The 14,010-nt window shown below is 43.8% G+C and overlaps 1 protein-coding gene across 1 annotated transcript in view; it reads right to left on the bottom strand.

Annotated features, from left to right (window-relative positions):
• Positions 1-390: 390 nt before the first annotated feature.
• The window catches only part of lhfpl3 (LHFPL tetraspan subfamily member 3), a 33,673-nt gene continuing 20,053 nt past the window's right edge, over positions 391-14,010 (bottom strand). The window contains exons 2-4 of the mRNA XM_047575678.1: positions 4,548-4,778; positions 2,442-2,500; positions 391-1,787 (exon numbers count right to left, since the gene is read on the bottom strand). Of these exons, the coding sequence (XP_047431634.1) occupies positions 2,478-2,500; positions 4,548-4,778 (254 nt within the window). The 3' untranslated portion in view covers positions 391-1,787; positions 2,442-2,477. The remainder of the gene's footprint in view (positions 1,788-2,441; positions 2,501-4,547; positions 4,779-14,010) is intronic.

The following is a 14,010-nucleotide window of genomic DNA, read 5'->3' on the forward strand; positions in this document are numbered from 1 at the left end:
ACGGTTGGTAACACTTTTTTTCGGAGCCTGGTTGCTAGGTAACTGCCAAGAACTAGCCAAATGCTAAGTTGCTAAATATAGCTTTTACGCTTATATTACGAATTGTTGTTTGTATTCCTCGGTTGTAGAGTACACTTTAAGCAAGCCAAATGTGTTGAGGTCCTTTACTTACAGAGTTGAGGCTGGTTTTCCTCATCCATTTCCGATCTTAGTGCCGGGTCACACAATCTGTGGAGTCACCGAAACGTGTGTCGCACCTGATGTCTTTGATTAGCGTAACGTCTGGAAACCAGCGACTCTGGCTCTCAGTAAGAAGGTAACACAACTCACTCACAAGTTTCATTAAATGACTCGCGTTGACACCGCATATCTATTTTTTGTTTTTTTAAAAAAAGTTGAAAAACTAATGTCTCGAGACGATTATTTACGGTTGATGAGGGTCAGCGGGGTAATCTGGTTGCCTGGCAACTGCTAAGAACTAGCCCGATGCTAAACGGTTAAATGTAGTTTTTTTTTATACTCTTTTATGTCTAATTGGCGATTTTTTTTCCCCATGGCGGTTGAATAAACTAAACAAGAAAGACATTGTTAAATCCCCGGTAGGTGGATTTATCGTTTCCTCTCAGAGCTAGGCTAACTTTTTTCCTTTTTTCAATCATCCATCCTTTCGTCTAACTAGCTTAGCCGAGCTAACGCTCCAACTCTTTCATTTTATCTTTTTTTCTGGCTAACGTCAACACTTTTAATGTATGACAAACTTTTTTTTTTTTTTTTAGCTGTGAGACAGTGAAGAATACCAGGAAACAAAAATATACAACAATATTATTAACAGCTCAAGTCCAGTACAGCTTTTCTTATGCCCTTTTCCACAATTCAGATCACAAGATAATCTATGGCACATACTAATAATGGATCAATAGCTTGACACGTCAAAGTGTACATTTCAAAGTCAAGACAAAAGTACAGGGACATAATCAACATATAGCTATACACAGATTATAGACTTTGACACCACATATGTTTTCTTCTGTTTAGTGCACTTGTCCTTTCAGTTTTTGCACAGTCCTCACCAGCAAAACCAATATTGACTACCATTTGATTCTATCACATCAAACATTTAATTATACCAAAGCAGTCTCTCTGTTCGGTTATCCGGCCTATAATTTTCTTCGGTCCTCATGTCTCGGCTGACATTGCTCTCCTTTAAATCAAAAGTGCCAGAGCCAAAGAGTTAGTTGTCTTGATGAGAAAGAAGATCTGACAGATTTGACCTCAAGTCTGTTAAGTCCTTATTTGTGTCGGTCAAAGTATGGTTAATTTGTTTTGACTTAATTCGATCTGAACGGCCGCCACTCTGTGGTGTTTGTCCGATTTGAGTCCTGGAGCGTATTTTCCACGAGTGTTTCTCTCTTTTTTTTTTCCTGTTTTCAGTTCAACCTTTGCACTGGCGGACTTCTTCATGTCCACACGAAGGAGATTTCAGGGTAAGATGATGCAGCGACGTACCAAAACACAGTGAAAAAGTCTTTAAGGAAACGCCACGCTGCAAAAATAGGCAGTTTGAGATGAATATGAAGACTATTTTACAGAGGGAGTTCAGAGAGGATAAGATGCATCCTTGTTTCCAACACAATACTGTGTGGACTCTTGCAGACCTCCTCCTCCTCCTCTTCTTCTTCTTCCTTTTATTTGATCTGTTGGTTCCCCTCACATCCGCTGTGCATCCCAGGCACAGGGTGGACCAGGAGAAGGAGGCTGGATCCTGAAGTATGTCTAGACAGTAAGACCTGCAGGCGTTAAGAGAAATAATCCAGAAATCAAAGCAGTTCACAATAGCAGTTTCAATATAGATCCGTTATTTCCTGTAACCTGCTTGTAACTGATTAAGCATATTCAGTAGCCCTTCAATGCTTCCCTTGCTCTGCATTTAATTTAAAAATCCATCATTAAATATAAGGGTAGGTGTGGGCTGCATGGAGTACTATGCTTCTCCCACATCATTAATCTATTTATTATACAAAACAACTTGAACTTTTAAAAATAAACGCGCCCTTTGGCTTCAAACAGAATAAACAAGATATGATTATTGAAAAGATGCAGAAAATACGGACTCTACTGAAGACGTTCTTAGGAAGATTTCCTCTCCTGATCAGTAACATCAGTTGAACTCATTACTACTTCACTTCATTAACAGATATAGGTTTAGAGAAGAATCTGAGGAGTTTACATCCCACACTTAGATGCCAAGCACTCATGATGGATTTTTAATGACAGATTCTGACCTTTTTTTCTAATTTCAGCTAAGATTACAGGTCAAAAGTAATGGTCAAACAAGACTGAGGCACCAAAACCATAGTGTATAGTGTAATATGCAGGAATTTCCATGCATTTTATTGTTTATGTCTGCAAACATTCATTCATTCAGTTGAAAGATTACTTACTGTGCGTGTGTGTGGCCGCTTTACGGTTACCAGAAGTTATATAGCGTTACTTCCACTCTCTGTGGGGACAAAAAGACAGAAACCAGTTCAGAAAAGAGAGAATTAAATGAGTCTCATCACCAGCAGGTGGCAGTGTTACACCAACCTTCAGTCCAACAGCTGTAATTTAACCCTCCCTCTGATGTTTAAGGTTTTCTAATTTGAACAGGTGTCACTATTCATCCTCCTGAATGACAAGATAAGTCAAACAACCCATTTAAACTTCATCGGCTGTTTGACGAATCCTCCATTTTCACTTTCGCTCTCACGCCTCGTGTACATCTGCCGCCGCTCCTCTCTCAGGCTCCTGCTCGGCTCATTATCCCTCCGCCTTGTCCTCCCGCGCCGGTCTCTCGCTTGATAATGGCTCCTTCCTTTCAGTCACTCTGCTTATACGAGCTAACAGGCAACTGTGTCCCGGCTGATAGGGCGGCTGTGATTCATTTAGACAGGCTGGCAGCAAGCTGTGTAAACAGCCATTAGTAATTCATGACTCTGTCCAGCATCCCCGGGCTTCAATTAACCCTTGCTATTGGTGCATTCTTCCTCTCAGTCACCCATCCTTCTCTCTGTGTGTCTCTCTCTCTTCTCCAGTTGCTTTTCATCTCTGTCCTCCTTCATCTGCATTCTCCTCCTCCTCCTCCTCCTCCTCCTGCCTCCTCCTCGCTGTTTTAAATCATTCTCTTTGGGTCTCACTTGTCATCTTGCCCAGTCCAAAAAGGGAAAAGGTCTCATTGGTAGCAGAGGCAAACAAAAGCTGCTGAGCAGTTGGTGTACAACATCCATCTAATGTATGCAAATGAGGAACTCGTGCGTGTGAAAGTATGGAAGGGAATGAGAGACGTTTTTAATTTGAAGCTGCGGGCGGGATGCGTGGTAGCGGGAATCAGATGATGCCTTTTATGCGCGTCGTCTCGTCGCCGTGTGGAGCTTTATTACAACGAGCTAGTTAAGCAGAGGTGTGGACTCAAGTCACAAATGTGATGCCCACAGTCTCGGGCGATATAAAAAGAAAAGACTTGGATCTGAGCCTTGTGACTTTGTGTAAAACGTTCATCGAGCCAAAAAGTGGAATAAAAGCCTGACTGGACCGGCTTTATATCCAAAGTGCAGACACTTAGCCCAAATGGATTCCCCTTTTTGTAAGTTCAGTGGCATTTCTTTTGTTTTGCTTTGGAAAATAGCCCTGGATCTCATTTCAGGTGTAATTGTACAACCCGCTTTTATTTCTTTGCTGTGCACCAAACTGTCTCCATTACTATAAAATGGGTTTGGAAAAGCGCACCAGTTTAGTAACTATCGCTCTGTGGGGGATAAAACCACAATAAATGACTTGTCCTGGACCTAAACTGGGGCTGGAGTGTGCACCAAAACCACAACTGACATAATTAGCCTCATAGATTAATTAGGTTCAGTCTTTCTTAACTATTTCTTCTCGTGTTGCACATATGTCTGAGTTACAAGCAGCGTAACAGTGGCTTTTTAGATAAACGAAGAGGTAAGGATCTGGAATATTTTACAATAATTAGAGAAATGTCAGAGAAAATAACCACAGTTTACACAGCAGTTAAACGTTTCTTGTTTAGCCTTTTCCTCTCATTTACTGCAAACTCTCAGATTGGTCTGTCTGCCCGTAATTTATCAGTAATTTGGTTCCATGGAGACCACTGAATCTGTTTGGGGTTTTTAAACAACTGCTCAGACAAAAATAATGCATTTGGAAGACAGCTCTGGTTGGTCGCGATGCAAATTCCTTCGTGGTTTTTTTTTTTTTCTGGCATGTTATTGTCCGAACAATTAAGCCGTCAATCAGAGCAGTAGTTGAAAGATTGATAGTGAAATAACAGGAAAATAGCCTGTCACTTTGGTCCAGGTTGAAGACATGTAATTTGAAATGTCTTCTCGCTACATAGACAAAAGTATGTGGATATTTAAACGTTACACCCATATGTGACTGCCACATCTCTTACACCAGGGTTACGTCCTTCTTCTTTCAAACCAAACTAGGAAAACTTTATTTATTTGTGCCCCCAGACTGAAAATACGTGGACAGGCGCGTCTCCTTACTGTCTCCCAGCAGCTCCTCAGACATCAGGCCGTCCTGGCGGTTGCCCAGGACGAAGGCCAGGGAGGAGAGGATGAGGGCGTCCATGATGCCCATGATGGCCAAGCTGTAGGCCCAGCGCACCGAGCAGGCGCCCAGCGTGTACTTGTCCGTCTTTTCGCCGCACATCCGCTTCACCTCGTCGCTGTCCCAGCCGTCCGGGTAGATCATGCAGCCCAGAATCAGACACGTGCCTGGAGGAAGATGAGGAGAGGGAGATGGGTGAGTGGTTGACAAACTGTTGCCTTTTTACGTAAAACTAACATATTAGATATAGATAATAAATAGATGGTTGTATTGTTATTAGATGTAAAAGAAGATTTAAAAGAATGATTCAGGCACATATACTCTTATTATTTCCAACCACTTATGCTTGTGTAGCGTACGTGGAACCTATGAAAAGTTATGAAATATAAACAGCTGATTATTAAATGGAGCGATGTGGAACACTTTAATGCCCATTAACTATTAAAACCAGCTAAGTTAATTATATGTGGGCAACTTGAACAGAGCTACTGAAATATGAACAACGTCCACTGTTTAACAACGTCAGGTAGATAAGAAAATCACAAGAAATCACAGAGAAAATGAAAGAAAATGAAAGAAAAAGCGGGAGGTGGAGGTGTGGAAGGCACAGGGATGTGGACCACATGTCCCGGCGCCACGAGACGAGCCGGCCCTGCCGTCGTCAGCCGTCTGCTGCGCGGCTGACAATGACGGACCGAGCTGTTAGAGAGCACAGTCATCTCTGCAACACTTCTGCTGCCAGCACGGAGCCGCGTTCACAATCACTCACGTTCACAGTCAGCCGAGGCCAATCAAGTCATCTGCGAGGTCCGTGTTTGTTTGTGCCGACGCTGCCAAACGCCGAGACGGATTCATCGGAGTTTTAGATAACTGATAGAAAAAGGATGCGCGAGGTGTCAAAGATTTCAGGCTCAGGCTTTTGGGTTGATAACGATGATTAAGTGGCTTTAGGCGGCGGAGGCATGTGTGGCTTAAAATAAACCTGATTATTATTAAAAATTTCAACAGACAAAAGCACAGCAAGAGGATTAACGGAAAACCTCTGATCCTTGATTTCTGAGGAATTGAAGGACGACAAAAAGTCTGAATATTTTGACATTTGCTGCAACGGTTTTGTTTTTTCTTTAATGTCTCACTTTTGTCGCGCTACTTAATGTATAAACGCTGGCAATCCATTTAACTGGCACATTAGTTTATCTAATATTTAAGTGGCAACACAAAGTCTCGTATAAATATTTTAACAATTTAAAGCTTCAGTGAAGAACTGGGACAAGTCGAGACAGAAGATACACAGTGCTGTTAAGACAGTGTGTGGAAAGATAAAATAAAAAGAGCGGAGGCTGTTTGTTAAAGGCTTTTTATACAACGATGCATTTACAGATTTTTGTTGACTGGGCTGATTGGAAAAGGTGTTTGTTTAAGTAAACATACAGTTGAGGCTTCAGGCTCATGTGACGACGGAATAATCAGATAAATTGTTCTCATCTGAGATGGACATAGAACATAGAGTTGGAACAGCGATTTAGAAAGTCTGCAGACGTTTTAGTGGACAACTTGACAGGTTTGCTGACGTCCATCGCACTTTTGGGCAAATACAGATGTTTTCTGGGATAAAACATGGAAAACTGGACTGTTTGAAGTTTGCACGTTCTCCTTTGAGTTTGCATGGGTTTTTCTCCAGAGGGAGAACATGCAAACTCCAGACATGGTATGCATGTGTGTGTGTGTGTTTGTGTGTGTTGTCTAGTGCCAGCTGGGACTGACTCCACTAACAGATGAATGTTTAAAAGTAACATATGTCACGACCCCCCCTCCCTGTTTTCTCTGTGCTTTGTTGTCACAGAAGTAATGGAAACGACAACAATGCTAAGGTCACTGGAGACACGCAGTCTATCGTAGCATCACAGAGGCCACTAAGTTATCATGTCACTCAGGACAAACCAGCACAAGTGTAGATATTAATTCAGGACATTAATGTGAGCTGCCAGTGGATTAAACTGACGGATCATCTCCGGATATGTCAGAGACTCAAGGCCTTCCCATCTCTTTTACATTCCCATTTGTCATCTCACCCCCCCTCTCTCTTTCTTTATGCAGCCGTCATGGTGAGAAAGGGTGAGTGTACAAGAGGTGAGCCAGAAACCCTTAACATGCATCCGGGTGAGTCAGGTCTCTGCCGTGCGCTTCCCTCCTTTACCAGCTCTGTTTCCCTGTTAGTCATGAGTTAAACTACAACCAGCTATTTCTCTCACAGCTGAACCAATAAGAGGAGCAACAAGCTACTGTAATAATAACCACTATTGATGTCAGAGCACTTTAAATCCATATCCTGAGCCTACATTTCCCAGTAGGCAGCGAGGTTATTGACTTTCCTGCGGCCTTCCTGATTTGGAAGATCGATTTTCTCATAGGGAATAGGATGTTTAAACGACAGCGTATTATTATTATAACTAATCACAATAAGTATCCTCCTGACATGTGTATTTTATATGAAAATATTGCAATTTGAACTTTAGGAAATGATTATTGATCTTCACAAAACGCTATTTTCTTTTACCGCGTCTGCCTCAGCATATTACTCCCTTTTATTCACATTAGAGCATTTGATACGGAGCGCACACTTCCCCTCCTGTGTAAACAATCTTCTCCGCTGTATTATTAATAGAACGTGGCGAAGTGCGCGTCGTCTCTACGGCAAATCTTAAATCTCCTGCAGAGTCTCGAGTCGAAGGGAAATACGGGAGATCAAAGAGGCTGCGTGTTTGCCGCTCCGACTCTCATCCGAACGCCACGAGACGTGTTTTCGGCTTCCAGTCGCTGCAGGTTTGGGGCCAAAAAAGTTTGCCCAACTAAAGCCAAACACGGTCCACTCTTTGCACACAAGTACAAAACTTTACAGGACTTTACTCTGTGACTGTGCTCATCATTATCAGGTTGGTTTTCCATCTTTAATATTAAACGATTCCTGCAAATACATCTTCCAAAAATGTACTCAGTATAATATTTCAGCTTCAGTAGACAAGTGATTTATTCTTTCCTGCTTTTATCTGCTCGAAAAAGCTCAAAACAAAATGTCTATCCCAAGACGGTCTCTAAAGTGGGCTGAAGGCAATCTTTTATCTTCAGCGAAATAGTTTTGTTTTCATTCCCGCACAGAAATGTTGTGTAGCCACCACGCAATCTCGCAAATGGCACGCGGCTGAAGTACAACACGCAAAAATGACGGGGTTAACCAGTTCATCTCCCGCTTTATAAAAACTCAGCGCACCAGCCGCCGCCTGCGCTCGGTCTCTGCCGTAAACGTCGAACGATATCAAACGTGTTCGGAGTTTTTCAGACGAGCAGCGTTTTCCAGCGTCACAGTCTGAACTCAGAAGGTGGAATCTGTGTCGGCAGAAAACGCTCGCGGCGCTTCAGACGATTAACTGACAAAAAAAAAACAAAAAACGGAGGCTCTTCAGAAACATTCAAAGCGGGCCTCTAAACCGGAGGATTCGTCCAGTGTGGTAAAGCTCTGACACTGCAGGAGATGAGTCGTAATGAGCTACAATCCGCCACAGAGGGAAGAGGAGGTCAATTACCGAGGAGCACTACATCTCATTCTCTCATGTCTCCGTGTAGCATTTCTTTCCCTGAGTGTGGTCAAGTCAGAATTGCTGTTTCATTCATTAAATTGTGTATTTATCTCATTTTACATGGTTTTCTCTGAAGATGTAATTTCATTTCAGGAGCAAAGCCACGCCTCATCCCGTTTCTTGCTCCTAGCTATAAAGGTGTGTCTCTTACAACCCGCACCCCACCTGTCCCCTCTGTTTTCTTTGCTTCTGCCTCCCTCTTTCATCGCAGGAAACTCTGGGACGAGCATCTGAAGACGTGCCCCCACCCTGAAACTCACTCCCCGGGTTCCTCCACATCAGAAGGACACCTTCCTTTGACCGCTCTCATCCTTTCATCCGTTTCCCTCGGGATCCGTGAACCAATAAAGTCCTTGCATCAAATTAAGGTGTGATCTTTGTTAGGTAAATTAAAAAAAACAAAAGGTCACTGGAATTGGAATAGTGAGTGGATTAGTTAATTGATTGATTGATGGTGGATTAAATGTGTCTTTTATTACTGCACAAGTTTACTCCGTCTGCCTTTTGTGTCTCTGTTGGGTGGTTGTTCATTAGAGAAAGACGCAACGACGTGCAGCAAAGGCTGGAATCGAAGCGAATGATGTGCACATGTGCGACCGAGCAGCATCAACTAATGCAATATTTGAAAATAGGAAAGGAGCTTTTATCATTTAGTAATTATTTTCTGCTTCTGTACAAGCAAACGTGCCTTTCCTGACTTCAGACGTTACGTTAGGACATCCATGCGCCCGCCCTTCTGTTTACGTTCTCGTGTGTGTGCTGCTGCCGTCAGGTTTGTCGGAGGCCTGGGATCTGCGAGCCGCGGGGACAAAAGACCACAGATTCCTCGTCTCCCACGGGTGTTCGCTCGCCGCGCTGCTCCGCGTGCGCTTACACATCCCCGGCTGCGCTGAGGGAGCTGATTATAACACAGGATGGTATGTAGTTCAACTCACCATATGTTGTGCTTCGTTGTTAGATAATCAGATTTTACCTTGATGCTAAATGGGAAATCTTATCTCTTCTCGCGGAGGTTGGAGCTGGAAAGTTTCTCAAATGTCCCCCTAAGGATCACCCTTGAATCCTCACACACCACTCTCCTTGAAGTTTTCCCAGCTGACAGCTGTTGGCAGCCACGCCGGGACAATCAGAGGAGGAGGTGTCACAATCTGAACCTCTCTGTCCCGTCGTCGCATGCTATTACACGCACACAGGCGTCGGGCCGCTCATTACGGTTCATTTCGCTGGCCCAGCTGTAGCTGTCGGACTCTGTGCCATTCATGCTCCTTCAGACATCACGATTATTGAGCGCGAGTGCGTGTGCAGGTGTTTTGTCGCGGCGCTCATAGCGTATGCGCCCTGCGTCGGCTTCAAGGTGGAGCAAGGTAAATGATATTAATGGGAGTTAATTGGGGCAGAAACTGGCAGATGCAAGAAGGTATGAGGACAAAACACACCCTCCTCCTCCTCCCCCCTCCTGCCCAGATCCCTTCTGCTCTATAGAGGAGTCAGCAAGTGTTTGTGTGTGAGAGAGCTGAGAGATAAGGCAGAGGAAAGGGAGCATGCTTTCCAACATGAATCCTCCTGCGTATCCCCGTCCTCATTAACACCTCTTGTATGAGGTTCACTGATTCACACGGTTCACATGGTTTTCCTGCGCTATCGACCACTGGTCGGCAGCTGATTAATTGGCCGCTCTGGCGTCCTCACATTTCTACGCTTTATGTCTCACAGCGTCACATGCTACGTGATACGATAGACAACATGAAAATAACAACATTTAGATGGCAGTTGCTCCTGAAAAAACAACACTCTGTGACTCAGTGAGAGCAATACATTGACCATAACATTATGACCACCTGCCATTGGACCATGGACTCCACTAGATGTGCTGTGCTGTGATATCTGGAACCACGACATTTGCAGATCCTTTAAGTCCTGCAAGTTTCCATAGTTCAGACTCATTCATCCAGCACATATTGCAGATGAGGATTTGAAGTCAACATCTACTATTCCTGAACCACTTTTGCTTTGTGACAGGGCGCATTGTCCTTGCTATGAAAGGATGTACATGGTTTGCAAAAAATCCTGGGGCACCACAGGCACTCAGCCATCCACTTGATATAAAAGAAAAACATAATTCATCAGGCAAAAAAAGGCAACCATCTCCCATTGTCCGCGGTCCACAGCAGGAGGTTTTTAAGCAGTTTGGGCTACAGCTGCGTTGTAACGTTATGGCCGATCGATCCGCACCAAACACTCATTAAAAATGGTTAACTTGACATTATCTAAGCTCTCTGGAAGAAATCACACCAGCAACAAATGTTAGAGAATCAAATTAAAAAAAGTAAAACAATGATTAATTAATGTTTTGCTTTTTGGGGAACAACACTCTAAGGACAAAGAGACAAGTAAAAGAGAGTTAGTAATTTAAGAGAATAACAACTAATTCTCTTAGTTTCCTTTATGAGTAATAGATGGTTTAGGTTAATGCAAAAATGTCAAGTTAACGCAGAAGCTACAGCAACAGCGCAGGCTCTAACGCTGTGACATTCCCCAGAAATGTAACTACGTGACGCAGAGCGCAACAGCTCCAAATCGATTGTTTTTGGATGAATAAAGACGGAAGACATTGAGAAAAGGTTAACTGTGGAGGTTCGGAGATACGAACGTTTATGCGACTTGTCTTCGGCGTAATTTCAGCAGATTGTTGGAAGTGAATGTTGTACAAAGACTGGCGAAATAAAAGACAGCGCCGACTAGTGTTCGGGTGGTGTTGTTACAGAGCGAGACAGACGGACGTGCCCTGAAGTAATCACAACTCCCTGAAAAGTTACAGCTACCAATGTCGTCAATAATCCTCAATTAAATTGAAATTTCCTGTACTTTTTATTGTTGCAGTGAGAGCTAACAAAGACAGCACGGGTACAACAGCATAACAGCTGCAGACGTAACTAAACTTAAACTTAGCTGCTCCTCCTTACAGGGAGCTGTCCACTCACCGTGGTGCTGAAATCTGGACCTAGGGAGGCGTTCACATCTCTTTTCAGCTTCTCTGTTCTGCGCTACACAGTCTCAATAATTCTCTGTGATTTAGACCCCGACTGAGGTCACTGTGAGCGGCTATGCATGCGCGCAAGCACACACATTTACATACCCTCGTTTTCTCCTTCCCCACCTACTTCATCACCCAGCGCCAACGTCGCCGTTGTCACTGTCAGATGATAAGGAGGGAGGAGGGGACGAAGAGGTGAGGAAGAAAAAAGGTGAAAACGGAGGAGAAGAAGGTGTGAAGGCATCAAGATGAGAAATGATGGGAAAAAAAAATAAAGGAGAGAAGGGGTTGATGCGTGCAGCTAAGGTTTAAGTGGCTGCGCGGTGTTTGCAGAAGAGACAGAAAGGTTAAGACGGATCAGGGCGACAGGAGGGAGGATGAGACTGTTAGAACCATTAGGTATCAGGACAAAATCTGAAAACGAGATATTAATACTAGATGTCATTTTTCAGGTGTGGATTGACACAACAAGGAGGAGCGAGTGAAGACTGAATGGATACGGCACGGACAAGGGTTACAAGATTGGAATCCCAATGCACCTCATTTGAGACATGAAGGGAATGAAAGTAGCTGTTTAAAAATGCAGCAGCAGACAGGCAGCGCTCTTCTGTCAGAGGAAGAATGGCACAGAAACAGAGAAACCTCACTTCAAAAGACCGACTTCAGTTAAAAAAAAAAAAGGGGGGATAGTCAACTCTTTACTTCACCTACTACGGGATTGACCTCGACCATTACGCTCATGTCCAATGTTCAATTTATCGAATAACGCGGAGCAAAATTTTATTCCGTGACGACGAGAAGCCGCTTTGAGAACGGTCCCTCGAGACGAGCGTGCCATAAAATTGATTGAGGATCAAATTTACAATCTAATCATCTCGGAGCAGAGAGAGAGAGAGAGAGAGAGAGAGAGAGAGGCACAAGAAGCTCAAGTCTGCATTGAGCGCAGGCCAAACAGAAGCTATTATTTATCGCCTGTCAAACGGCAAACAGCTGACGACGGTTCAAGGTTAGAGAGATCTTTATTTAAACTTCACAGAGTCTAATTGAGCCTTTGGCAAGTTGGCGTGGTCGCACCTGTCAAGCTTTGAAGAAGCCAGAGAGAGATACATGATTCTTTGTTAGTTGAAATTCCTAACTTGGATTTTATTTTTAATTAAGTTAAATGTTAAGTTAAACCTTCAACCCAACAAAGTCAGGCTTAAGTTTTAGCATTAGGTGGTTAGCTAGTTAAATGTACATCTTAGCTTTTGCAGCTTATTTTAAGGACAAGCTCATAGTTTAATCCATTCCTTACGTTTTCTAAAACTTACCCTACCTTTCTCCAAACTCTTTAACTCTCTTTCCCTTACTGCAGAATCAACATACTGCTTTCTGATAGCGGCTTAAGTACGACTGGGTTAGTTTAGCAGTCGTCGACCTCCTGTGAAGGCAGCTGTAAATGTCATATAAATGTCTCGAAACTTCTAAAAGCAAAGGTTTGGCGAAACAAAGTATGATTTTCTTGAGTGAATAAGTAAATTAGGATTATTTAAAGATGCCTCCCGTGGCCGTTTCCCCCGGCAAGATGGCACTGCAGAAACTTCTTCTTTCAGAGATAATCTGCATAAAAGCTATTATGATAATCCTCTGGAGTGGAGATATTGTTTTCCTCCTTCAGATCCTTGCTCAAACGCACCAGGCCCCCCTGCTGCCTCGCCGCACACGGGAGACAATTTCAGAAGCTGCATCCAAACACTGACGCTGCCTCAGATTTCGTTGCCCGTCGCGTTTGAAGTCGGCCCTAGTTGGAACAGTGCTCTTCCGAGTTTTCAAACGAGCTGTAATCAAAGCCTCCTCTGATTCCTCCCGAGCGCGGAACGTGTTGGCGAGCGAGAGGTCGCTCCCCGCGCCGAGGATCCAGTCGGCGCTCGGGATGAGGGAGATGCTGCATCGCCATGGAGACGGGCCGCATGCTGTCGCTGCTCCCGCTGATATGTGTATTTGTATGGATGAGTACGAGTGTCGGGGCTGCATCAGCACCTCGGTGCTGTGGTGTGAATGTGACAAAAAGAAAAAAAAAAAAAATTGAATTTATTTTCCCATGTACCACTTGGTCTTTCATCCTTTCAGATGACTAAAGCTCTGCCATATGTCCCAACCCTCCGGAACAGTTATGAGCGACATATCCTCACGCATGGCCATAATCTGAAGCAGCTTTTGTTCCCCGCGAGCACAGCAGGACGGTGTCTTCCTAATCGGGAGAGGGGATGATTTAGAACAGGTGTTCCTACTAATTAACAGCTCCCACTGCTGAGCATGAGGTGTAAATCTGCAGAACAGGATCCAAAACATGCTTTAAGCCTTGTATGTCAGCGTAGTTAGTTCGAAGCTGAATGTTGTCACGTGCTGAGCAGCCTGTGAAATGAGTCGATTTTTATTTTCTCAGTTCGAGGGCAAGGTAGAACCGAGGTGGTCAGTTTTTTTTATGTACAATCCTTCCTAAAGAGCAGAGGTTCTGCTACATGTTTGATCAGCGACTGCGTCGTCTCTCTTGTCTTCGCGTCCTCAGATGTGGCGACAGCGTTTATCGAGGCGGCAGACAACATTGGCAGTTCTTCTGAATCTTTAACGGTTGTCCTTATTTTCTCTCCAAAAAAAACCGTCTGCCTTTGAAGTCGGACCGAGGGGATTGCTCCACTCCATTTCAGTAACTTCTAATGTGTCTCTGATCTGTGCTGATGGCACAGAGTT

The sequence above is a fragment of the Mugil cephalus genome, chromosome 22 (genome assembly GCF_022458985.1).
Source record: "Mugil cephalus isolate CIBA_MC_2020 chromosome 22, CIBA_Mcephalus_1.1, whole genome shotgun sequence".
NCBI lineage: Eukaryota > Metazoa > Chordata > Actinopteri > Mugiliformes > Mugilidae > Mugil > Mugil cephalus.